The sequence below is a fragment of the Azolla caroliniana genome, unplaced genomic scaffold (genome assembly GCF_043228905.1).
Source record: "Azolla caroliniana isolate FFs.n. ecotype wild unplaced genomic scaffold, voAzoCaro1.0.p SCAF_10, whole genome shotgun sequence".
In the NCBI taxonomy this organism is placed as follows: domain Eukaryota; kingdom Viridiplantae; phylum Streptophyta; class Polypodiopsida; order Salviniales; family Salviniaceae; genus Azolla; species Azolla caroliniana.
In genome coordinates, this window is record NW_028230445.1 from 1,622,766 (window position 1) to 1,650,202 (window position 27,437).

The 27,437-nt window shown below is 38.8% G+C and overlaps 2 protein-coding genes across 3 annotated transcripts; both read left to right on the forward strand.

Moving 5' to 3' along the window:
* The first annotated feature begins 941 nt into the window (after nt 1-941).
* LOC147858632 (uncharacterized) lies at nt 942-12,679 on the forward strand. 2 transcript variants are annotated; one of them, XM_087325282.1, is made up of 8 exons: nt 942-2,136; nt 3,465-4,630; nt 4,712-4,955; nt 10,031-10,279; nt 11,021-11,188; nt 11,270-11,449; nt 11,538-11,651; nt 12,228-12,679. In XM_087325282.1, exons 1-8 carry the CDS (start codon nt 1,135-1,137, stop codon nt 12,549-12,551), a joined length of 3,447 nt encoding a protein of 1,148 aa, XP_087181408.1. In that variant the 5' UTR covers nt 942-1,134; the 3' UTR covers nt 12,552-12,679. The 2 variants fall into 2 exon arrangements, with proteins under 2 accessions (XP_087181408.1, XP_087181407.1); XM_087325281.1 differs by having other exon boundaries at nt 943-2,136; nt 3,462-4,630.
* A 9,183-nt stretch (nt 12,680-21,862) lies between these two features.
* LOC147858633 (uncharacterized) lies at nt 21,863-24,410 on the forward strand. Its single transcript, XM_087325332.1, has one exon. It carries the CDS (start codon nt 22,641-22,643, stop codon nt 24,405-24,407), a length of 1,767 nt encoding a protein of 588 aa, XP_087181458.1. The 5' UTR covers nt 21,863-22,640; the 3' UTR covers nt 24,408-24,410.
* Nucleotides 24,411-27,437: the final 3,027 nt, after the last annotated feature.

The following is a 27,437-nucleotide window of genomic DNA, read 5'->3' on the forward strand; positions in this document are numbered from 1 at the left end:
AAAATCCTTGAAAATACAAACACTTTAAGCTTAAATAGTCCTAGAAGGCACATGACCTTGCCAAGATTCGGCTTGTGACCTCTTGTAGAGACAACCATTCATGTTTTGAAGGTCAATAATTAAAATTTCGCCCATCCATGGTTCTTCTTCACACAACAATGCAACATCAACATGCTTTCGAACCAACTCCTTTGAAAATGCTATAGACATATGACTTATCGTGCTTCGATCTTAAAACAAATCACCTTAGAACCTCTTGAATCGAGTAGAGGGTCTCAACTTTCTCAGCTTCTAGCAATCATACGTGTACATCTAACAACATGTCATCATGGGCGCTATGTGGAAATTTTGAACCATTGTGGTGTGGACCCAATAAGATGCTTTCAGAACTGTCCCCGTGAATATCGAGGATGGCACGAGCATTCCACGCTATAATTGTGAGCCGAATCGGCATCCGATCAAGGCGACCTACCTATCGAAGTAGATCGTGGTGTGGACTCATGGAGAAGCGAGCTATTGGAGCAGACGGGTCTATCTGGGGAGATTGCCCAAGATTCAGGAAAGGTGACGAGCAGGGGAGATGGGATGGGTGTCCTGGGGCCGTAGGGAAGATGCCAGAAGACAACAGGCAAAGACATAAGACTATGTGTGTGTGTGTGTGAGAGAGAGAGAGAGAGAGAGAGAGAGAGAGAGAGAGAGAGAGAGAGAGAGAGAGAGAGAGAGAGACACACACACACACACATGGAACCTAACAACAACTCAATTTACATGTAAAAAAAGAAGAAGAAGGAAGAAAGAGGCTTTTGTCAAAATATGAACCTCCTTTTTTAACACACAATTCCATTGTTTTAGAAAACTGCATTTCTGCTCTTTTCCAAGAAGATCTTCACTGTCAGGAAACAAAAGAACAAACATAACATAACAAAACATAACTCTCTCTCTCTCTCTCTCTCTCTGTCTCTTTCCATTCTCTTCTCTGCACATCTTTTCCTTCCTAATTAATTCCTTCATCTTCATCTTCATCTTCATCTTCATCTTCTCCCCCCCCCCCCCCCCCCTTCCTCTTCATCATCCTCTTCTGACAATCGGAGCTTCCTCCTTTTCTCCCCCAATACATCAAACCATCCATCATCCATGGTGTTAGGGTTAGGGTCCCGATCCAAAAAGGATCAGGCCTCCTCCATAGCTTCTCAGCTAGTAGACTTTCACATTCATCTTCTCGAGATCAGGCCATGGCCAGCACAGACTCCTCCTCCGTCTTCATCCAAATCTTCGCCATATGTTCCATTGCTTCTCCTGCGATGGAACCGAGGAGATAATGCAGTTGGAGTGTCCAAAATAATAAACCCTAACAATTTTCAGATTATCGATGGATCAAGAAAGATCGTATTAGATGAATCCATCCGGATCTCTACAGCCCCCAATCGGGAAATAATTAAGAAAGCAAAGAAGATATTACCTGATTTGGACCGTCCATTAGTCTTCTCTCTCATTGAGGCTGATTCTCCAAACCCAAAATTGAATTCTAGTAAGAATAATTCTCCCCCTTTAGCACAAACTGAGCTCAAAATGGAGCCTTTTCTATCAATGACACTCCCACAAGCATTCTCCATTCCTCTCTCTGTTTCAAAGAAGAAGAACAATATACTGGCTAATCCTTCGATGAAGGATGGTCCTCGGCTTCATTTCACTATTGATCGTTACAAACAATCAGATCAAGATAAAGATGATGCAAAATCAATTGGTAAATATAGTAGTAGTGTGGGTAATAATTCGGGAGGGTTCGAGTCGGCAGCTGCCTCATCAGCATCAGATGGTTCTTCTCTTCCCCCACCCATTGATGAAGATGAGCAACGAGCTATTGTGGCATCACTACTGAGTGATGATGATGATGACGATGTTGATGAAGAAGAAGAAACAAGAGAAACTAGGGGAAGAGAAAAAGATAGAGAAAGAGATAACGGAGATGTTCTATTGCAAGAGGAAGAGATGGAAAGCTTTACCGATGATGAAGAAGATCCTCCTCCTCCTCTGACCTCATCTAGGTCGAGTGATGTAGTAATGGATGTCAATTCCAATCTTCCTCGGAATGAGATCCGGAAGGTGAACAATCCCTTGGCTCCAGATTTACTAGAGGTAAGTATTGAATGAATATTCAAGTTGTCAATCATTTTCTGAATAATTCATTTTCACATTGTAATGAAGAGGGGTGAGTTTTATGAACAGAATCTCCATTTCAAGAGGTTATGATTAGCATCCATTAATTTTCCGTGATGTAATATATGTTGTTTTTCTTGCTCAGAGCTAGATTTGGAGGGCAAACCGAACATCAAATATAGTTTTAGGAGAGGTAGTCATTGGTTCATGCATTCATTTACTTCGGTTTTGCATATAGAGATTAGCATCAATCAATTGGCTATTAATGAAGCAATGTAGTAGGTCCTCGAAATGAAACCTGGAATGCGAAGAAACCCCTAGGTACATGTTGATTAAGTAAAGGTAAGCATCAAGAATTCACGCACTCATTTATCTGGAGCATACATTCATCTTTATTGCACATAAGAGGTGGATAAGGTTGGTTCAGGGATAGGTGTCCTCAGCAAGATATATGTATAAACTAATCAGTAATGAAGAATGGAACAATCTGAAGAGATTCCTTTGCTTCCTCAAAACGAGTTTTGGAGGACAAAGATACCCATGGCACAAGATTTAGTTGATATGGGCGTTGCACCAATCAAAGTCATTGTGGAGGATTCAGTCATTGCGTTAAACACTGATAGTGGCATATTCATTCATTGCATCGATCACTCATTATGTAATGTGGAGGACTCCTTTATTCCGCTGGTTACTTGTTAAGGAGTTTTATCATTCCTTCACATTGAGTATAATAAAGAGATGAGGTGGGTTCCACAAGTAGATGTCCCAATCAAGAAATGGGCATCAATTAATCAATCATTAATGAAATAGTGTGAGCGACGTAGTTATCAAGGTATTTGCTTAATCAATGCTGAATCAAATCAGCAGATTATGGCTAGAGTAGGGTCTCTCCTATGAGGTGAGGCCAATTAGCCTATTAGAAGGGTTTTGCACCTCCATTCTACGCCCAGAGGTCTCTAGCATGATCCATGGGGAAAGGTATACAATGAAGAGCTGCCATCTCAAGAAGGCGATTAGTCATATAGTGAACGCGATGCACATGGGTATCTAGAGTTCTACGTAACTCTAAAAGCCCTAGCACCTGCAGAGACAATGTCCATGCCCAGAACATAGTCATCCAGACAGACGTGGCCATAAGGTTCTAACTTCCGATTGTCGTATCTCTAGCCTTTATTCCAACCCTAACAGCATGTTTAATGTGCTTAGCATGCATGTTCATAATAATAGGCAGTGATAATTGTGGTTAATTCATCATTCTTATCATTTTTTATGTTACTCACTCATTTTGATCTACCATGACACAGAAGCCACCAGGCAAAGCCGATGATTGGATGTTAAGACCTACCCTTCCATCGCCGCAAGCCTCACCTGCGAGGGCTGCAGCAATTGCAGCTTCAACTGCTTACACTCCAAAACGTTCCTTTTTAACAAGAAATGTCAAGGATGAACCCAACAGTTCATACAGCAGTGAGGAGGATGATTTGCCCTTCCGTTTTTCACGTCAATCTCCCTCGGCTCCCATGAACAGATGGCACATGTCACTTAAGTCTCCTCTTAATAGCATAAAAACTACCCGTGACATGCCAGTGATAGTGGAGAATACTAATACAGTGAGGGAAGTATCTAGCATTCTTGATGCCAAGGGAAATAGTGATAAAGAGGGTAAGATGTCAAAAAACTCCAACATGCAAGGTGATCAAGCTGAAAATACCATTCAATCAGAGACACTGACAAACATAACACCTCTGTTACAAAGTAAAGAGATGCTTAGAGAGAGTGCTGAATCGTTGATCATCATCGCAACAAAGTCGGATATTTCATGTTCACCCAACCAATTAAGTAATGAGAACTCCACAAAAGGAAATTTTGAGCTTAAAATGATTGCCAAACAACATTTTGATGATAGGAAATCATATGGGAATTTGGAAAAATCAAACAACGAAGTTGAGATTATAGAAGAGAGGTCTCTATCAATAGTTAAATCTGCTGAGGATACACATAAACCAAAGTTGCCGATTGTGCCTGAGATAAAAAATGTACTGAAATCATCCTTGGTGGAGAAGTATGCTGCAGAAAATACCCTGGCAAACACCTCAGCAAGTCCAGATCCAGTAGAAGAGAAGCTTTTCACATACAAACATGCAAATAATCAAGAAAACTTTGATTGGAAACAGTTAGAAGAAGCCAAATGCAAGGTGATACTTGCAGAAGCAAGGGCCCTGCAGATGGAAAAAGAAATTGAAAAATTGAGAGGAGAACTGAGAGATGTTGCGGCTGTAGAAGCTTCCTTGTATTCAGCCACAGCTGAACATGGCAGCTCATCATTAAAGCTTCATGCTCCTGCACGTAGGCTTGCTAGAGTGTATTCGTTTGCTTGTAGACATGGGACTGAAGAGACAAGGGCAGGAAGTGCAAGGAATACTATGGCAGGGCTTGTTCTAGTTGCCAGAACTTGTGGTAATGATGTTCCAAGGTCTGGAATGCTTCTGTATTTGTTGTGAAAAATGTTGCAGCTATGTGTATGTTTTATTTTAAAGTGACCATTTGGTTATAGGTTGACTTTTTGGTGGTCTAACATTATCGTGCTGCGGGAAATCATCTCTAGTAATATTGATATCATGCTAGCATCTGCAACTATAGTCACAAAAACGCATCCTGAAAATTTATCTGATGACCTAAAGCTCCATCAACAAAAACTTTTTCTTGGGGATTGGAGAGACCCGCACACATTTCTTGCTGCTTTAGAACAGCTTGAGGGATGGATCTACACTAAAGTGGTGGAGTCAATATGGTGGCAGGTTTGTGACACAAGTTCTACCAACTATTTTATGCATGAGAAAGAATACATAAGACATATTCAATCTTTTTTCTAAAATGAAGTCCATGGTCAACATCCAGCAAAGAAGTTCTGAATGCTCAACACATTGTGTCTGCCTGCTGAAATTCAGTATAGATAATAACAGTGTCTGAAGATTTCAAGTATAGATACACGCAAATAGTGATTAGTAACTTAGTTCACCTAACCATTCGGTTAACCTCAATAATGAATGATATATATACAATGTGACAGAATAACACTAATTAATAATGTGATTATTGACTCCAATTCCTAAAGCATTGAGCCAACAGAATCTATTGAACCAATGGAGTTTTATTCAAAGAGAAAGAAAGAATGAGCAATTTTTTCTATCCATATTGAATGAGAACTGTATGATTGAGAATAGCTATTTATCACCACTAGGTAGTGGATGGGTCTGAGTTATAAGACAGTTTAGTTTAAGGCCGTTCCGGCCATGTACTTTCAAATTGAAAATCATGACAGTTGAAGTGTCACCAGATCTACGCCTGCTTTTTAGCCACACGAGATTCGATCATAATGGCACATATAAGGGAACCTCTTTTACTTTTGGTTCGGATGGTTCCCAGTGATTCAACTACCATGTATAGTATGTATTACTGTAGCCGGAAAGCACCGGAGAGTGACAACCAAGGGGCGAAAATAATAAGAACTTATGGCCATTTGATGAAATAGAGAAAAACTTGTGCGGCATTTGGATAAATTTTTGTTGGAATTTAAGTTATGTTGTGAAAATCGTTGCTCGGGGGAAGGGGAAGGAGGGAGGGGGGATTTTGAACCAATTGGCCTTTTGGTGAAATAACAAGAAGCAAGGAGTATTTGGGGATGATAAAAGAAATGGCTCCTCCCCCCCCCCCCCCCCCTCCCCCAAGTATTATGAGGATTTTTCGCCGACATTTAGTAATGTTAACATTCACATGATAAAAAGGTTTTTGATGCACTTCAAAAGAAAATGACAAATATAAATTTCGATAATAATATTACCATACATGGGACTCAGGTAGCATATCATCCACAGACTGTGTTATGTGCACATGATGGTTACAATCTACATGAATACTGCAATGTGGATAATGAAGAAAGGAACTGAAGCTGGGGCACCTTTTTCATGAGGAGCAACAAGTGCTCAAGTTAGACATAATAGAGTTCTCCCAGTGTGAGTAGACCTCTTGGAAGTATAAGTTCATACGTAACATTTTGGTTCTATATGAATGAACAGAGATATGTTAAGTCTCGTAGTTTTCCTTTCCATGCAGAGTCCAGACATCTGGACATACGTTATTCTTATTCTGATGAAGATAGGAGGGACTGCAGTCTGCAGATGATTATGGGTGGCTGAGGCGATTTTGGAGGTCTTTCTTGTGTTTGGGCTAGCATTATAGGTAACTTGATTTTAAATTGAGCTCCTTGCATGAGACACTAGTAGATGTGATGGCTTATACAATCTTCACTGCACACCCTTTGTCAGTTCATGGAATAGGTGAGCTAAATTGTGTTCACAGTGAAAATATACAACTTGTACAGTGACGAGACGCTAGATAGTGAAGTAAACAAGAAACGGTATATGGAGTAAGTGTCTTTCTGGAATACCCTGAACTTTACATGTGCTGTATAGCAATTCTAAGTCTGTAGTTCATTAGCACAAGAACCTTTTTCTGTCCTAGAATTCTGGAACTGCAATAAGACACCATTCCATGGGAAGCTGTGGGAATGCTTATTGAAACCGAGGCAAATTGGGAAGGACAAATAATAAGTGCTGTTGAGCATTGCAAATTGCAGTTGGATTTCTGTCCCAAATCTCCCCTTGTCTCTCTCTCTCTCTCTCCCTCTCTGTGTTAAACGAGAGGTCAGTACTCCAACTTATGTGATACAAAACAACATGAGCTAGATGTATAAGTTTAATGCATCTTTAACTCATTTTCCCCTTTTCCACAACTTGCCTCGAGGTAACACAGTAATTGCTGGTAGTAATAGTCGTCGGATTGGGAACTTAACTAGAGGATGCTTGCTTATAAATCTTTCATATACAAGATCAAGTTTGTACCTCCACTAATTATTCTAGGTAACCATGTTAAATATTGGACAGAAACATGAGGATGTCAAACACAGAGTATACAGTGGCAAATACATAGGATTATATTCGCAAATTGCTTTTGGATTTCTGTTCAAAATTTCTATTTGTTTCTCTAAGCTGTAACCTGTGAGAGATCAATGTAACTTGTGTGACACAAAACATCTGGACTAGACAGATAGGGTTCTTGCATCTTTGACTCATGTTTCCCTTGTTGCATAACTTTTCTTGAGGTAACATAGTAACTGCTGTTGTAATAGTTGTCAGATTGGGAACTTAACTAGAAGGCGCTTACCAATAAATCTCTGAAGAGAAGGTCAATTTTGTAATTTTGCCAATTATTACTAGATGATTATGATAAATATTGGACAGAAACATGGGGATGCACAAACTAATATTTTATACTGGAGAAGACATAGATTTATATTAGCGAAGTGATAAAGCCCAGCCACAAGAAAGCGTTTGATAAGAAAGAAAGAAATGTTAATATCTTTTAAGAGGCCAAAATGGCCTATAAGACTATACAAGAGATTACATCTTAAGTATTGTCACTTTGTTGAGAAAAACAAATCAAAATAAAATAAATATTACTAAGTAAATATAAAAGTAAATAAGATAAAAAGAGATGAAAGAATCTGGTTTTTGACACATAAGATTCTCAAGTTAGATATACTATAAGTTCTGTTTCGAAAGATCTTTTGCATAGTCGATCCAGAATGGAGAGATCCATATGCTCCTAGTTGAGTAGATAATCTGCCTAACACTTTTGTCATTATCTATCTGCTAAGCTTGTTAGAGACCAACTTTCGAGAAGACTTTGCTCTCTCGACCTATTGCAGGGAAGACATTCAACATTGCTTACCCAAAATGCAAGCCTCACACTTCCTGGGCACTTTGGCCAGTCTACACAAGTTGATCTGCTTGAATCTTCCAGGATATTGTGGAACTCAGGTGCCCAAAGCATTGATACTGTAGCTTCGCATCCGATATTGTCTTGCACTCATTTGTGACTAATGCGGTCAACTCAAGCAGAACACCCAATGACTGTCTGTTATTGGTATAGGTTTTCACAGCTACGCTTATAGTCAGCACCTGCAAATCTTGACATCCACAATACATTTCACCAGACTTGAAGAACCAGAAGTACATCTTCCAAGAACTTTGTTCCAGCCCCTTTACTGATCTGCTTTCCTAGGCAGGACATCTGATCGTTTCCCACTGGGAAGAATGCATCTTTGACACGCCCCAAAGTTCCAGAATGAGTTCTTTTGACTCGTCATGTCCTGGCTTGCTCCTTCTCAATACATATGCACTTGACCACACTTCAGTGAGGCCTAGAGAGCTGACACGATCTGCATTCTCCACTAGCAACAACTCCACACTCTCAACGTCAGCTGAATGAAGGGATGCCTTCTTGGCTCTCCCTTATCCAGATGTATCAAACTCTTGGTTTTTGACTTTGCAGTCTCCTGCTATATGCCCTGTTTGCCACATGTACATCACCCTCTACTAAAGGACTTTCCGCTCAACCTTCCACCCTTCTCTCTACCCTATCAAGCAGAGAATGAGGATTCCATATTTGACTATTGACATTTTCCCATATGCTACGTTTCTTCATGAGTGGTCAAAGCTGAGTTCTCATCCACAACTTGAAGGAAAGTAGAGAATTGCTTACCTGAATGGTCCAGGTTGTCACCAAGCCATTATTCTTCAGAAGCACAGTGTGGATACATCTTCGAGCTAACTCGACACCAGATCTCACTAATCTGACAATTGCCATCTGGGAATGCTTTATCATTGTGATAAACCATTCCGCTTTGTCACCTTCCACCATCCACTCAGAGGCCACTGATTCTCCAGGGTTGGATTCTGGTCTTGTTTGGCATCTCAAATTGATCTTGCAAAATTGTCCAAGAAGCCACAACATTCATAGAGTGCTAAATCAACATTGGCACTGAATCTGTCATTGAATATGGAGGATAAAGGGAAAGAGATAGTGAAGCATTCATCCCGTCATTTTTGTGGAGATGGAGATGGAAAGGCATAAAGTGCAAAGGATGATCTCAAGCTTACAGTAAATTATTGCAGTGAATTCAGCATTAGGAAACAGGACGCCGAAAGAGTCAATACATGTACTCTTGGTGAAAAGCCTTTTAATGTTTTCACCAAGTTGGGTGTTGCACAGAAATAATAATTGTGTAAAAATGTATGCTGTTTCTTATGTGATCAACCAAGAATCCTAGGTGAAGCATTTCCCAAATGTTCAATCAGAAGAACTTTATGCACATAGTTTGAGTGATGCCTATCTTTTTATTATCAGTGTTACCCCTGTCCTGTGTCAGTTCAGCATTTGAACAATTTCCTTACTGCTGCTCCATTTTAACGCTGTCAAAGTGATAGTCTGTTTTGCTAAAACCAAATACCGCCATTTCATGTAATGATACGTTAGGGTAGGAATAGATAGGCTTACACAATGTATTCATGTAGTTAGAAAGTTTGTCCTAGTCTACAGTGGAGGGTCGCCCTTGTAGTCATTGGCTTGCCAAATTATTTTGATATCTAAAGAGAATTCTCCATGACAACACTTGCACAACGTTCACATTAGTATCCAAACGAGGGAGCTCTCCCTTTTATGAGAATTTATATGTGTGCTTAATGCTATTGAGAAGAATTCTTGTTTGTATATATAATGAGGTTCTTCTTGTATGGTTATGAGTTGCTTAAAAATAGCAGTAGCAAAGTTTTTCTTAATCCGTTCTTTTGCATAAACAATTATGTCTAAAGGTTATTATCGATTGTTGTTGCATACAATGGACTTTTATGCTGCATATGTATACTATTTAAACATTAGGCCATTTCAAAATATTAATAATATTGTTGTTATATTTGATGCAACAGTTTTGAGATCTCCTTTGTTCAGTGTCTTAAAAGTGGATCACTTGCAGGTTTTAACACCGAAGATGCAACAACCAATTGAGGATGCAACATCTGAAGGTGAGCAAGATGATATGCATGAAAAAAGGAAGGATGCTAGTAACCATAAAATGGCAGTTAATTCAGACTTGGAAGATATCAAGCAAGGAAGCATTTCAGTGGAGATATGGAAAAAAGCATTCCTTGATTCTTATGAAAGGCTATGTCCAGTTCGAAGGCTTGGTGTAGAGTGTGGCTGCTTACCTATGCTTAATAAAATGGTAAATACACCAAATCTCAACACTGAATCCTTTCATGGTGAACCTGAGTAATCAGTTGGAATTTGAATACTTGCACATCCATATTGTATCGATTAATAATGGAAGTTATTTAGGTCCAACATTTCAATGGAGCTCCTTTTCAGTAGGATAATCAGAGCAATATAAAGAAAGTCCTAAACAAGCATATGTTTAATATACTTTGCTTGGTCATTGAAATCTAGAATCTTTCTGGTAGTATCCAAAAGTTCTGGTGTTTGACAAGCTCTAGAATCCTTTTTTATTTCTTATCGCTTTCCTTGCTGATAATGGTGGAAGATTTTCAATGTATCTCAGCCTGCCAGGAAATCATTTTAAGCAAGAGGTTGGGTCGAGATTGTTGAAATTTAGATGAGTCTTAGAAATTAATTATAATATGAAAATGAAGAGCAAGATTGGTGAATGATAATTCATAATATATTAGGTTTACAGCTAAAATATGAACGTGCCATCCAGATTGTGAGTATTTAAATAGGAAGGCTTTTGATAGCGCATCTTCATATGTGAATGCATGGCAAAAGTTTGGGCTTCCCTGGAATTCAAGACTATGAAACAGGAGCATTTTTGGGCTTGGTTGGGAGATTTTTAATCTCATTGATGAATGTGGTGAAGATATTTGTTGGTTGTTTTTGAAGTAACAGTAAATAAACTGTGTATGAATTTATTCCAAGATGCTGAGACTCTATTTCAAATTTTTAATGGTAGGTCCTTGAAGCATGTATTGTGAGACTGGATGTTGCTATGTTCAATGCCATCATTCGTGATGATGAAACCCCTACAGATCCAATATCTGATCCAATAAGTGATACCTGTGTCCTCCCAATCCCAATCGGCAGTCTGAGCTTTGGACTTGGAGCACAACTTAAAAATGCGGTATCATTTTAACTTCGTAATTGTTCTTTGCGTCAAGTTTTTCTCAAGTTCGTGTGCCTGATTCATTTTGTGATTCTCCAGGTGTCCAATTTATCATCATGGCTCTCAAATCTAATTTATAAAGATGTGAATAGTACTATTTCTAATGACACATCAGAGGAGTCGGAGAGAAGCTTTGTTATGTTTCCATTGTTGAAAGCAATGGGAGGCTTGTTGATGCTTCCAAAAGACATGCTTATTGACAAGTCTCTTAGAAAAGAGGTGTTTGCCAATGCTTCAAATAGTTTTCTTGAAATAGTTTCCTATGGAATGCGAAGGTTTCTCATTTCTCTTATTTTCTGACATACAGGTCTGTTCCACGTTAAGTTTAACTTTCATTGGAAGAATTCTCTCCAAGTACCAGCCAGATGAGTTTTCCCCAGATCCTGTCTCATCAGAGTTGCTTGATGCCATCAATTCTGAAGTAAATTTTCTTCCTCGTTGCACAATTTCATCTAAAAACACAATAGTATCTGTGAGTTTGTTTCAACAAAGATCAAGAGACAATTTGAAAAGAAACACTCAATCTTTATACACAGATTATTGTTTTGATCTTTTGTTGTCTCAACTTTCATATTTGAGACTATAGTTTTGTTGTATGTCCATTCTGATTTTTTGCCAGCTGTTAGGGCTGTGCTAGATAGCCTTCTATCCCCTTGTGATGTTTCTTCAGTATAGAAAGCACATGGAATATAGCAAGGATATAAGAATTCCTTTAGTATAATTAGGTAATGAGCGGTATAGTTGGGTCTGGGGAAACAATATGCTAACCGTTGCAATAAGACAATGATGGGAACTAAGATGCATGTAAATGGTGGCGGTTTGTCATACACTGTACAACTCGGTAATCTTCGTGGGGTCATGCATTTTGCAGTTGTGCGATTTTGGGTGTTATATTTTGAGAATTGTATTGACCTTTTTGGGGAACTGAGGTACTCTCAAAATATTGATTACAATTTGAGTATTGGTAAGACCATTGGTTTGTGTCATGTTTTAACAGATCGCAGCAGATAAAGACGAAGGAATGATGTCACTAAATATTGCTGTTTCGCCTCCAGTAACGTATTCTCGCCCTCATTCAAGTATGGTGAAACCTTGGATTGGAGATGCTGTCAGTGTGAATGGTCTCTTTAATAGAAGCAACTCTGTTTTGAGGAAGGGCCATACAAGTGATGATGAGATTGATGAACTTGAATCTCCCATGTCATGGCTTTTGGAAAACACGCCTTCAACTCGTATTACTAGGAAAAACAGTGGCACCATTAAAGAAGTTGGATCATGTTCTCGGTTTCGGTTACTCCGAGAAGTTTGGACCAGTGGTTGAATGGACTATCAAAATTCTGTTTCTGCCATTTAGTATATATATCTGTGAATGGCAATGCAAATTTGTACAGGTATGATACACTTTATTCTTTTCCAACTGTAAATAAAAGAGAGGGATGTTTCTATATATATATATATAGCCATGTTCTTTTGGTAGTTGGCAGTGTTTACGTAATTGTTTAGAAACCATACAGACATCCTTCTCTTTCGCACCCATCGGATTTGGTTTGTCAACATAATTTGCCTTCTTCATGCCTTCGTCTTCTTCTTATCTTACCTCAATTGTTAAGTGCAATGCCGTGCCACGTTAGCATGCCTAGAACTTCCACTAGACACGCTCCTACGTGTGAAAATTAAGTCTTCTTTACCTTGTTATTGGGTTATGTCCTTTTGTGCCATTGTGCTCTGGACAATATGGATGATGAACAAAAAGAACAGGGAATTATCATTGTGACTGAAAATAAATGCTTATTTACTTTGACACTAATTGAGAGGAAGCTTTTAAATATTATTGTAAGATACTGAATTTGATTGCTATCTTCATATTTCTGGCGCACCCTTTAGTCCATATCCATAGTTATGCATTGGTCATTTTTGTGGGATTATTCCATACTTTTTTTCTTCATTTGGTCAAGCCTCACTTCGTGAGGCAAAAGATTGGTATGTATTCTGAACTCTTCAACCAAAGTTTAATATTGGTGGCATCAAACATGTTACATGGTTGTGGCCACCATGCTTTCTCCATGCTTCCATGTAGTTGTCTCTAGTATTTTGCCCTATTTGATTACGTTTTTGTATGAAAGTGTGTTTAAGTAAAACACCTTTAGAAGAACTGGATCATGATTTTGCACATTAATATACTTGGGCGCTTTATTGTTTTAATAAATAACACACGATCGCGATTCATGCGGAATTTCTTCATAGAATGTTATTCTTTTCCTTACTGGTCTATTCTTGCTGGTGTAGGTGAGTTTTTTTATTTTGTAAATATAATGAATTGATATGTGCTACAAAAAAACATTAATGCAAATGATGTGCTCACTTTAGAGTGAATATCGTGCTTAGAGTGTGAATATGGTTTTCATTTTCTACATGTAATGAATATAAATATATGGGAGCATCAATATGCCATTAATACACTTTAACGGCTAATGGTTTAAGATGATAATGATCCACCTTCCACTAATCAGCAGACATTAGAATCTGCCATCAAAACTTTGAAAATGAGAAGTTCTCAGTTTACATGCTTGGTTGTTTGGTGAATACAAAGTATTTAAATTGATTTTATGCACTCCATGAATTAGGATGTGTGTGTGCGTGCTAAATTCCTAAAACCAAGATTTTCTAGATCATATATGACATGAACTTCCTACACATTAACATAACATTGTATTAAATTGAAAGATATTGGAAATATATTGTTTGATAAGGCCATTTGTTGCTAACTTTAAAGAAAGCAAACATTAGCGATATGGAGTACAGGTATATGATCTCATAAAACTTTCTCTTGTGCTTCATTGGCTCTTGTTTTGATTGTCATTGTGTGTGTGTGCCCACATGTGTGCATCTTGAATACTAATAAATTCATATTTCAAATTTTTTTATTAGACAAACCATTTCTAATGCCAATATGTTAATGCATGATGGTTTTAATTCTTCGTTAACCTAGTCAAGCGCTTACCACATTTTTGTGTTTATAAAATAACAAATAATCTTCTCTACAAAGATAAAATTGTAGTCATAAGCATCCAAAAGGAACTAGGTAAAATCATATCTAGAATCACATTAAGAAACATTACTTTCTTGCCAAGTAGAGTCTTTGAGACACTTTTTTTGCTTTGATTTATAGGCGAGTAGTAGATGCAATCTAGAGATTCGTGACATTAGTCCAAAATGTGGATTCGTGACATTATCGGTACCTCATATAATGATGATTTTTCGACACTCACCCCTAAGTTTTAAATAGAGTTGTTGGCAAGATGAAACCATAATGAAGATTGATTGTTTGCAATTTCAATGGGAACAATATGAAGATTGAATGTTGGAGACGGTTTATGTCATTGCCAATACAAGACTAGGCCAACATCCTCCATGGAATCAGGGGCGGATGGGCTATGAGATCTGAAATCAATAACGCTCTATTGATTAGGGAAGCTGCTCATCAAAGGACGACAACGAAGAAATGGATAGGCTACAAGGAGGAGGGCTCTCTGCTCCCACGAGGTAGGGACACACTAAATAGGATTGAAGGCTCAGAACTGCAGGACAACGAGGCATCAACACAACGTAAGGCAATTTGAGTACTAGCATATACTCAGTATAAATGGATTGTAGATCTTAATCCGATCAAAGTACAACCAGATTGGCACATATGTACTCATGAAAACACATGGCTATGTAAGGTCAGTTGGAACCCTTTGCAATGGACATGGTGTGATCCTTATGCGGGGCAAGGAAGCAAACCTATGCCTTTCTTTCAATTCACAACTAGATTGGGTCGCCATATTATAGCCGCTAAATTTGCCCGAGATCCGGTTGCTGCAAAGGTCTGGAAAACATATCATGTTCCTAACACAATTATCACCGAGTTCTGGTAGAAACTCTGGAAACAACAACACACGAGGCGAATCACCACTTTCCAATGGCTGTTAATACATAAGTCACTACTGGTTGGTGCATGGCAGCGTGGGAACCTCAACTCTCCTAACTGTGTAGCGTGTCCAACTGTAATAGAATCAATACGACACGCTCTATGGGACTGCCCAGAGTCCCATTGAATATGGCGGGGGGTTGGCCGCTTATTGCAATTATGCTAGGTGCAAGGCTCAATCAAGTGGGGGAATGTATGTTGGCTATCATGGTAGGCCCTAGTTGACAGATATGAGAATCAGGATGAGGGGATGACTTTGGTTATAAAAGCACAAGAGGTTTTTTGCTCCACCATCGACAATGTCCACTCAACACCTATCAATGCCAAATCTCAAGTTGTGTTGGAATTGGTCAGCCCAATAACTCTTTGGATTCTATGGAAACAACGGTGTAGATGGGTCTTCTCCAACCAAACCGTGCAACCAATAGTGTTAATGCAAGAGATATGGAGTAAAGTGGTAGCCACTCTAAAGAGAAAACATGATGGCCTCAAGGGTGACTCCGATGGAGTTGAAAGACAATGGCTAGCCTTCATCCAACAATGGTCGTCCTCCCCCTTTATTTAGTCAGTGGGCATCCACATAAGATGGACCTATCGTGTCCCTACAGGGATTTGTATATACTAAACTTATTTATAAAATTTTATAACTAATGGAAGGAGTTTTTTTTTTGGAATAAAAATAAAAATAAAAATAAATTTAACAATAGCATTGATTCTATGGGCTAAAGCAACTAGTGTGGGAGACGGATAGAAATGTCTTAGTTTTTTACTTATAAATTGTGGAACGAATATTGGAGGTTATGACAGGTGAAAAATATGACAAAAGTAAACATCATTAAGAATATCCCTTTTACCACCAACATTAGACAAATGTGTAGCTACAACGATTTCCAATATAGACAAAACCATCCTTTTCTTACTCGAAGAAAATTAATGCTAATATACAACTTAACATCACCATGTGCATGTTATAAAATTGAGATACCAATATTTATGAACTTCATCAAACAAGCTTTGCATTGCATCTACAATTCCTCTTATAAATCTCAATGGTAAAAATTAATAAAAGTCAAAATCTTCATGGCACCTAAAGTTTGGGCACATGCCATAAACTTCTTGACTATGGATTTATAATAACCTTCTTGATACAAGCATTACTTCAATGTCAACATTTTGTCACATATCAAATAAAGTAGTGTTAAATTGACAACCAATTATTTGTGAATGTAGAACCTTTGATGCCTTAACAATTCTATAAAAGTTGTATAAACCAAGGGGCAATTATGTTGTCGATACCAAGATTGCATAATGCTTATATAAAGGAATTGGATGCAAACCAAACAACGGTGGAATGTATATGCTAATTAATATTGTAGTATTAAATTATGAGGAAGAAGCATTAAAGATTAATCGTGTAACATGATGCAAATGGATTTGTAAACCATTCGGTGCATATGGGATTGGGCTATTATTTGACGAATATTGCCTCGAATTTGTCATATTCTATTGTTTATGGAAAATGGGATATCCGGAGAGTGCAAATGCACCTGATAGGTGTGACATAAAACATGTTGAACTATAGAGACTACATATATTCACGTATTTTGTAGGGATATACGACAATATCTTGGCAGAAGTTAGAATCCAACAAACTAGCCCCGTAGACCAAATGTGAATTTTGAGGATATGATCTCATAAATCTCCTCTTTCCCATTTGCTTCACAATGAGATCCCATAGTTAAATGTTCTCTCATGAGTCATAAGATAACATAATGCTCTAACTATGACATGCACCTTAATGGATCTACATTCCAATGAAGATGTTACAACACATGGTATTGTGTGAGGTTTCCCCTTCCTAAAGTTACCTACATAAATATTATTATATCTTGTCAATATTTTGTGAGTGCACATGTGAGCACGTATGCATGTAATCATGTCATCTACAAAATTTTGAACATTGATTGATTGATATGAAGGACATATATCACAATTACGCTTTTGTAGTCACCTATCTCTTCAAAAGGAGTTGCCTTTATGTTAGTCTCACAAGTTACAACACCTTAGAGGGTTTTGCCTTGCGATAAGATCCTAACTATATTATAGTGGAGACAGCAAATGTTTTGTTGCATTGTCATATTTCTTCAAAATATACACTACTTTTATGAGAGATAGATGGACATATTTTATTATCATCCTTGAAGATAAAAAATCACTCATGGAACCAAAAGTTAAACATTTTTAAATAGCATGAGTGGAATGGAGTAACAACCCTTGATATTCAAGAATTTTACTAATAAAGGCTACAATCTAGAGTGCATGTTGTCATTGTGAGAGGAATTTGTGTTAGGGATGGACGAAATGGACAACGTATGGAAAGCAAAGTCGAATGTGGTCATACAAAGAGAGAGCATTGTATCAATATGTAATACTTCTAACTCATGAACTTGTTATGCATGGTCAAAGAGTCTCCTCTCCTATGACCAAACGCCTCAACCTCAAACTAACGAGAATGTGGGCTAGCTTGTAAGGAAGTAATGGTTGGTTGATGGAGAAAGGGATGGGATCTAGCATGCACCAGTAACTGTGGTTTCCTCATTTGGAGAAGAAGATAGTTTTGTAGGTTGTTGCAACATAAGTGATAAAATGTGTGAAACATGAGCCCTTACATCCTTTTCAAGCCATGATACATCTGTGTTACGAAAGAGCCTAATCCACTAAGGAATGTATTGATACATTGCATTTTCCAAACCATTTCTTCATATATTTCATTCATCCTAGAGAGAGAAAGAGAGAGAGAAAGAGAGAGAGAGAGAGACCTTAGGTCATTTTCACCTTAGTTCCAATTCCGTGTTTTCGATGACCTTTAATGGTCGTACAAACCCCTTCGATGGTTTCTCCTACTCGGTTCTACATCTACTTAGGATGGCATATTTGTAAATGTCATTTCTATGATTTTGTACTATTATTGGAATTACACCACATTGACAAATTCTAAGGTCTTTTTGGACAACTAAGATAAAGTACTGTTGAGATAGAGTGAAAGAGAACCCACACGAGATAATTATTGAGGCACTTTTACTCGTAGAAAGGGCTGTGAATATTTTTCAATACCTAGAAAATCACATCTAAACCAAAATGATTTAAAGCATATGGACCACATTTGTGAGACGTGGTATGCTTTATTACATATAAATGTGATTGTAACAAATTGTGATTTTGAAGGTCTAAACATAGGTGTGGTAGGCATTCTATGCGAGAAAGATAGTCAAAATTATGATAATTGGTTGACAAAAAAGCCATAATTGGCGACAAAGCATGTACTTCAAATGAATTGTGGAGATTTGATTGGTGAATGATGGTCCTCGACATTGCGGTTTCTCTCGTGATTAACATGCCGGTGCGTTATATTGCTTGATGTTTGGTAGATTTGTGACAATGAGTAAACAAATTCATAATTATGAAGGATCACAACACAAGGTGATAGGTACCTTTTGCATGGCGTCTCTAGGAGAAACAAAAGATGCCATGAGCACTTAATGCCGCGCGAAGCTTCCTGTTGACAATTACAAATGGAAGAACAAATGTCCTGATGCCTACAACATATTTGAATGAGTCGGAAACAACATACATACTCTAAAAGGTGTTTTTCTATTCCCACACCTCGTGTTCATCATCGCGTACATTGCATTCAACTCCAAGGTGTTCACTATATGTAGGTCATTAAGGCCAACATATAGTGAACCCATGGAATTGAACTCTCCATCAACTACACATACCCCTTTGTACTCAATATATACACAATATCCTTTGATGTATAAATTCTCTTTTGAAATGATTAAATATATACGGTACTCAATGGACACCTTACGTTTCCATGATGGGCAAGGAGATGGGTCACATACATAACATATAGCCATCTAAATACGAAAATCAAATTGTTAGCTACAACTACAATATCCGTTTCCATTGGTACATGATTTGGTCCTTTCCATCCACAAAGCGAGAGACCTCTGAATCGAACATACAAGTTCAATAATATTTGTTGGCACGTGAAACCCAGAATACTTAAAAACGAGATGCTCCTAGGGGATTTCGAGAAGGAGTTAAAGGCGAATCGAAGTAAGCTTAGTAAAGGGCCAAGAACCTGAGATATACTAGTGGGCGAGTCGGAAGGCATATAACGGGTTTTCGCCAAAACCACTTCACTGTTGCAAAGCGGAAGCTCGATATGCATCTCATAGATAACTAGATGAATGCCATCTAACTGGGCCATGAACAAGAGAACCATCCTTTTCATTATATTGTTTCCGACTGGATGGTTGTCGACCCTCGGAACTAGAGGGTTAAATAAAACATATGGGGTGGGCATCGTTTGGGTACGTATCAACATAATCGAGTAGTGTGAATGCAGCCCGGACAAAGTGTATAGTGTGAATGCAATCCGGACAAAACCCATGGACTGAAAACAAGAACAAATAAAAAAAAGCCCCCCCCCCCCCCCCCCCCTTGAATGGAGAGAGAGATGGAGATGTTTTGTAGATTTTATACAATTGGAAATTTGGAATGATGGCAAGGAATTGGGCTGAAAAATGGAGAAATTTAATGGGAAATGTGAAAGCAGATGGGCCATGCTTTCTCAATGATTCATTCAATTTCAGTTTCATCCCCTTTTTGCTGCATCCATGAGCAGCACACTTACAAAAAATTTCCTCCCTTTCTGATTTCCTGTCTTAATTTTATCACAATCAGGCGCCTAAATCTCTGCTTCAATTTTGTTGTTGTCAATCATCACGTCTTCATTCATTCATTCATTCATTCGTGTGTTGTAATGTTTTAATCATCGTCTTCTTCTTGTTTGGCGCTTTAATCCATAGCTTTTACCTCACCTTTCCGTTTAATTAATTATCGCTGTCTTTCTATGTGCCATGGATTCATGCAGTAAATCCTGCAGTAATTTCTTTTCTCGCAAAACTCATCATGTCAAATGGGCCTGCCCCCTAATTTGATCCTAATTCCATCTTTGGGAAAATTTATATACTAAATCAATTGTTCCTTGGTATGTAAAATCCCTCTCTCCTGCTTCATTTATTCATGTAAAAACACCCATCAACAGAATCATTTCGTGTATTAATCATCGCCCATCATCAACATTTCCTTTGTCTGCAAATCAAACCCATCGTCGAAATTATTTCTCTATAAACAGTCGCCCACCATCAAAATTGTTTGTCTGTAAATCGCTCGCCCATCGTCAATCAAAATATTTCTCTATTAATTTGATGTAAACTCTGCCACCATAAAAACAATTATTACCTCACATCGCCCATTACCAAAAAAACAATTTGATGTCTCTCAAATTTATCATCAAATTTCCTTTATTCATTATCCAACAATATATCTAGCTTCAGTAATAATATTACCTCCCCAGAAATCTTTTGCATTTAAAGTAAACAATTAAAACAAAAATCAGTGTTATATATGTATATATTTTCTCTGCAATTTACCATTAAAATTCCGCACCTGTCTTGATGGTAGTAGTATTAAAGTCAGTAATGATAGTCATATACTGCAGAAAACCAAATTCTTTAATCAAATCTCTTCGGTAAAAGAAACAAATCAATCCATTAATTCATTTCTACCAGTTGATTTTAATTCTCAATCAGGCTATGCATATATGCAGCGGACCGTACGGATAATGGCCTCACTCCTCCGTACAGAATAAAATATTTACAACAGGCGTTCAGCTCAAAGGTAAATAAACAATAAAAATGAAAGAGCAGGAAAAGATGAATTTCGTTTTAGTTGTAATGAATTTCTGAAGGGAAGATGGTCAATTAATGAAGAAAAATAGAACGATGAATTGGTTTCATCAGTTTGTAGCTAGAAAATGGCTGCTAAAACAGATTTAAAAGATCAATGGTAAGAGAAATTGTAGGAAAAGAAAGAAATGGATTGATTTCACTAAGTTTAGTCAAGTACACAAAAACTGAAAGACTGGTTGGGATTCGTCACTTCTTTCAGTGATTAATTATGGTTCACTGATCTGGGGTTAAATCAATGCGTGAATTGGGTGTTAAATTCAGCGAACGGATTACTTATATTAATAGAGAGGAGGAACTAAATAAGAAGAAAAAATTGACTATGCTAGTAATATTGGGAAACTTTCACCAAATTTAGTAGGAATAATGACTGATTTGGGTAAAGTTAAATGGCTGATCAGGGCGGTAAATTAATGACTGATTTGGGGTTACAATTAATGGACTAAAGTTAAACGTAAGAGTAATTAAAGAGCAAACGTGACTGCTAATTACTCACTAATGTTGATGGATAATTGAGTGATTCGGGTAAAATTAATGACTAAGCTGGGGTCAGGTGGTAACTTGAATTAGTGGATGGAGCTAAAAAGAGGGTGAAGATAGGGTCTTAAAGCAGTGATGGTGAACAGAATAAGAAATAAAGGCTGTGTATTAAATGGCACAGTTTTTTGGGAGGCGGCTGAGAACAAAATCCTACTGCATAAATAAAAAAAACAAATCATCACTTAATTATCGATAGGCCTTTCGTTTTTATGAGTCATAGAATGAACAGGAGGCTCATGTCTGTTTTTACATCACAATTGAATTGAAAAAACAGTGTTGCTGTTGTTATCAGAGAGTTAATTAAAGAGAGGTAAAGCTGTAAAAACAAACATACTGATTATATGTCCTCGGAGACACTAATGCGGGTGTTTCTGATTGGGTCATTAAGGGATGCCAGATAGGTAATTAGGCGCAGCAATTGGGTCATTAGAGATGCTATTTGGGTTAATCCGGGATGCTGATATGGGTGTTTAGAGATTCTGAATGGCTGGATACCTACATGATGGGTCATCAGGGATGCTGATGCTTGGGTCACTTAAGAGGTTATTTCGGTAATTAGCACTTCCGATTGGGTAGTTTAAGAGGCTGTTTTGGTAATTAGCGATTCCAATAGGGTCATTAGGGATGTTAATCACAGCTAATTAATTAACCTCACCCATCTGAGCTGCACTCCACTGCTAGCTAAAGATTTTGGTATGCTATTTCATCTCAAGCTGAATCACGGTAGTATCTGCAATCATACTCTCTTTTAAAACTGATTTTTCTTGGCTCCAAAATCGTTCTGTGTTTCCAGCCTATACCTGGTTATTTTCAAGAACTTCAATCCCAGTGGATATGGCGTCGAGCAAATTTACTCATCTCTCCATGCCCATTTGCTGAGGAGTAAGTGTAAAGAAATCATCAGATAACCAGAAAAAAATGAATGATCAGCGGATTATCGTACAGAATCGAAAGAGGCAAATTGACAGCATGGATTCATGGCCGAAAAGGCAGAAGCTGATTGAAAGCTAAAAGGCGGATCAGAGGCAGGAAAATGGAAGCTAGCTGAGAGAGGTGGGTTTGAGGGTTTGATTTGAATCTGATGCAGAGCAGAGCGGAAGGACAGGAAGCAGAAGAAGCAGAAGACGAGCAGGAGATCGGTTTTAGTAGGGCTGCTAATTCTGCATATAATCAGAGGAAAGCAGGAGCTACCATAGCGACGGAGGAGGAGGAGGAGGAGAAGGAGAAGGAGGCGGCGGCGCTTCCTGTGAAGCGCCGCCGGATCTCAGAGCCTGAGCTTCATCCGCCATCGCCGATCTCCCACCATATCCACGAAGAATCGAGCAGGCCCTTCTTCTTGTCGGGCCACAGGAGCAGGAATAGCTGCAGCCTGACAGTTCGATCGACGAACGCCAAGGATCGGCACAGCAAGGTGAGGACGGCGAAAGGCCTTCGCGATCGAAGGGTCCGCCTGTCTGCACCCACTGCCGTTCAATTCTTCGAGATCCAGGACAGGCTGGGCTTCGATCAGCCCAGCAAGGCGGTGGATTGGCTCATCCAGAACGCCAGATCCGCCATTGATGAGCTCGCCCCCATCGCCATCGCCATCGCCATCGCTGATGATGAGCCTCAGAAGGAGCAGCAGGAGCTCCTTCAGCCCGCCGCTCCATCCTTCTTCCCCTCTGCAGGGATCGCCAAGCACTTGCCTCACCACCACAGTTCTGATGATTCGTTGCCGCAGAAGCGCTTCAAATCGAACCCTAATCCTTACTCGGCTATGTCTCAATCCCTTGATTCTGCTCTGCTGCCGCCGAGCTGTGTCCACCTCCATAGCTCCAGATTAAACCCTAATCTTAACGACACTCAGTCTCAGTCTCAGTCTCTGCAGCAGCAGCAGCAGCAGCAGCAGGTGGGTAGTGTGGTGCCTGATGGCGTTGCTCGCAGGGCTATGGCGAGAGAGAGAGCTCGCGAGAGAGTGATACTGAGAGGGAAGAGTAGGCTGAGTAGCCATATGAGGAAGGATCAGGCAGCAGAGGTGGCTCCATCGCCGCCGTGGAAGAAGGTCTCCGCTTCTGCAGCTGTTCTGCTGTCCATGCCACCACCATCGCCATCGCCATCGCCACAGACACAGACACAGACACAGACACAGACAGCGCCTGTCAAGCAGCTACAAGTTCTGTCGGATCTCCTCCTTCAATCATCTTCGTCTTCTTCTTCATCATCACCATCATCAAAATCGCAGCTGCAGAATCAGGTCAGGATTCCGGCGCCATCGCCTCTGCACCCCCAGTTCTGCACAGAAGCTGCAGCTAGCCTTGGTGGGGCCTCCTGCATCGCCCGCCATCGCTTGGATCCTGACACAGGTTGCACTCCTCCATCGCCGCCCAAATTCCATCATAACAGTGATCATTCACCCAGGGGTACCCTTCAGTCCATTAATCTCTGCAATTTAGCCACGATCGCTTCCACTACCAGCACTGATTCTGCCATTACTGCCTCAGATCATTCATATATCCAATTCTACCATCATCCTCATCATCTTCCTCCACCTCCACCATCGCCATTTCTTCACCACCATCGCCATCACATGGATTACCATCAACAACCGATGCAGGTAATGCAGAACCAGAATCATATGAATGCTCCTTCGTTATTGATGATGCAGAGATCGGAAATGCCCAATTCTTCTCCCTCTCCTGCTCCTCCCAACAGTTTGTATTTGCATCAAGCAGATCAGTTAGGTTTAGGGCGCCATTCCCACTCCCATTGCATACTTCCGCCATCTGATGCATTATCACTGAGGCGGAACTCCACGGCCGGATTGATATACCTGATGCAAGATCAATTCCTGCCAAAACCGGATAATTAAAAACTTGCTGCTAATATGTATATGATCTTAGCTTGGATTTTAAGCAACCATCGGAATCGCCCACTGAATTCAATCAGAATCTTTATATAACCAGAACCCAAGTATTTTATGTATATGCTAGCCAGAAATCAGTACTTCGGTGTGAAAATGACCGTTAGGGATACGAAGAATGAAAGCCATGGATGCTCTGATGATCATAACCGTTGGATGAGATATATATATACATATATGTATGATTCTTATATATAATTTTGCCACTATTGAATTCAGTATTTCTGTCTGTCTGTCTGTCTTCTTCATGTTCCATATGTAGGTACCCATCCATCTTGAAGCTTTTGTTGCATATACTTCTGGTTTTCTTCTGCCTCTGGTATTGGGTTGCAAAAATTGAATGATCACTCTTGTTTCACTATTTTGTGTGAATCAAAAAACAGCAGGTGCTCTATGACCAACTTATACTTAATCATTTCAATCAGATTGAAGATGATTAAGCATAATTAGCATAATTGGCTGCATGGGATTATGGCTAATCATTTAGTATATGCCCATTGAATTACTAACTTATCCAGCATTGGGTCACACCCATTGACACTTACCTCAGGATTCATTTGTCCGGACAATTGGGTGCTCATTTTATGGTCAGGGGGCATTGTCGGGCTGATTTTCTCGGGTTTTTTGTTAAGACGAGAGGGATAGGTCCCATTGTCTTGGTTAGTCTAAGGTAGGGGCGAAAGCATTGTCGGCATTAGCAATCGAGATGGGGAGGTGGTGGACACTAATCACATCTCTCTCTCTCTCTCGGATTTTGCCTACATTTGGTTATTATGTTTTTTGTTCGGGGTGTACCTTGGTGATTTGTGTGGATGGTGTAGGATATAGAGCCTAAGAGCTAATGGTCGAGCATTGTGGGGGGGAGAGTCTTGATTTGGATATGCAAGAGTTAGGATGAGCTTTATTCCATTGAGATGATCCAGATAGGTCCAAAATGTAGTCTATATCAGAGGAATGAGAATGCAATGTCTAAAGCCTAAAGCCTTAGTAATCGTATGCCTCGGATGTCGTTAACACTTCATTGTTTTGGCGAGACATGTGTAGGCTCATAGAGGCTCATGACCATAGAAAAGGTGATCAATCCTCCCTTAGGTGGCTCTAACTAGCTATTAGGTGCTTGCAATTTATGAATATTGCTTATATACTTCATAATGTGAGAGAAAGACATCAAGAATAAGCCCAAATGACAAACATCTTTGGGCTTGTACAAATGAACAATATATCTTGATTTATATGGCTAACCATCGGCGCAAATGAGCTTGTTGACACGTGAATATCAGGAGTGTAGTTCTCACATACTCTGCATTTCTAGAGGAAGTCATGAAGAATGCAAATGAAAAACATCTCCCTGACTTGTACAAATGAAGAACATATGTGGACTTACAGGTCTAACCATTCGCACAAATGAGCTTGTTGACAAGCGAATGCTATGTGTTTAAGGTTGACAAGTGTGATGGGTAGGGATATGGCAGCTTTCGACGGATGACCGAAATATTCACAATGTAATGTGAGTATTTGTTGCACAAATAATTATGCATTGGTATTTAAGTATTAAATGTTGGCCGTAGATACATATTATTATCCTTAACACTTCCTTGTCCATGCTAATCAATAGTACAAGACCACGATAAAGTGACAAATTTTACCTTGTGATAAGAGTTTAATACTTAAAAATGTGTGAGTACAGCTAGTAATATATAGGAAATATTGTTGGGGTAATGTTTGATATCTCACTTCTCTTTCCTTCGTTAAGATTGAAATAATTGGCTATTATGTGTCAGTTAAGAGTCAAGACATTCTTTGTGCGAATGTCTTCCTAGGTATTCATTAAGTTTAAGAGAGTTAAGTGTGATTAGGAGCTTCAAATCGATAAGCTAGGATGCCTTATTGATATGCTCCAACATAGTTTATACAGATTTCACGCCTGCATAATCCACTCAATTCAACACAATGATCTAAAATGGGGGTAACCACGTGTTAATTAAATCGAATCAACACGAAAATAAGTTCAAGTGTTGCAATCACACTCATTGAAAATGGTGTGAATGAAAACAAAATTTATTCAAAAGATGACATTTGTATGTGATGTGTCGGATTACGACTATGATACCAAGTTTGGATGAAGACATGAGTTGCAAGTCTTTTATGTGTCCTAAATTTGTCCTTGGATGTTGTTTTGTTATGAGAGAGATCTATATACATGTTTTAGGTAAGTTTAGTGGTTAATTTGGCTGCCTTGAGATTTACTATACAATTGTACAAGTGTCCATCCATATTTTAACATATTAAGCCTAATTGTAAGTAAATTGTGTTTCCATTTGAACTCTTGTTTGGCAAAGATGGAGATACATGTTGGATATTCTATCTTTACTTCTAATCATCAAATATGTTATTGTATGTGTCACACACGATAAACTCAAAATTGTGAGGGTTGCAGACTATAGGAAAGTGCTTGTAGATGGTATTGGGGACAAATTTTGCAGGTTTGTAATCGATAAAGTGTATTGTAATTTCAATCACTTCATGCAAATTTCCATAAATCATCAGAGATTCCAAAGTACATGTAGATATGACAGAGCAAGTGGAGAAAGGTACCCATTCACTTAATTTTAAATTGATTTTCGTTTGCAACTAATGGAGGTGAATGTCCATGTGATATGGATAAAGTATTGAATGGTGCATCAATATGAACCATTAATCAACTTGACAACATCCTTGAAGTGTTCTCAAAGTGCTATATTGCATATGTATGTTCAGTATCAATGATTATCATAAAATTATAGGCAACCAATGTTCTATATGAAACTTAACTATATGAACCAAAATTTGCAGGTTTGTATAGAACATCGGAGATAACCATAGTGCTAAGGTGGGGACCAATTGGATTTCATGTTTTTATGCATATGACAGCACCATGGGTGAATGGCACATGCCATTAGGACACAATGCATGATCCATTAAACTTAAGGTATTGATAAG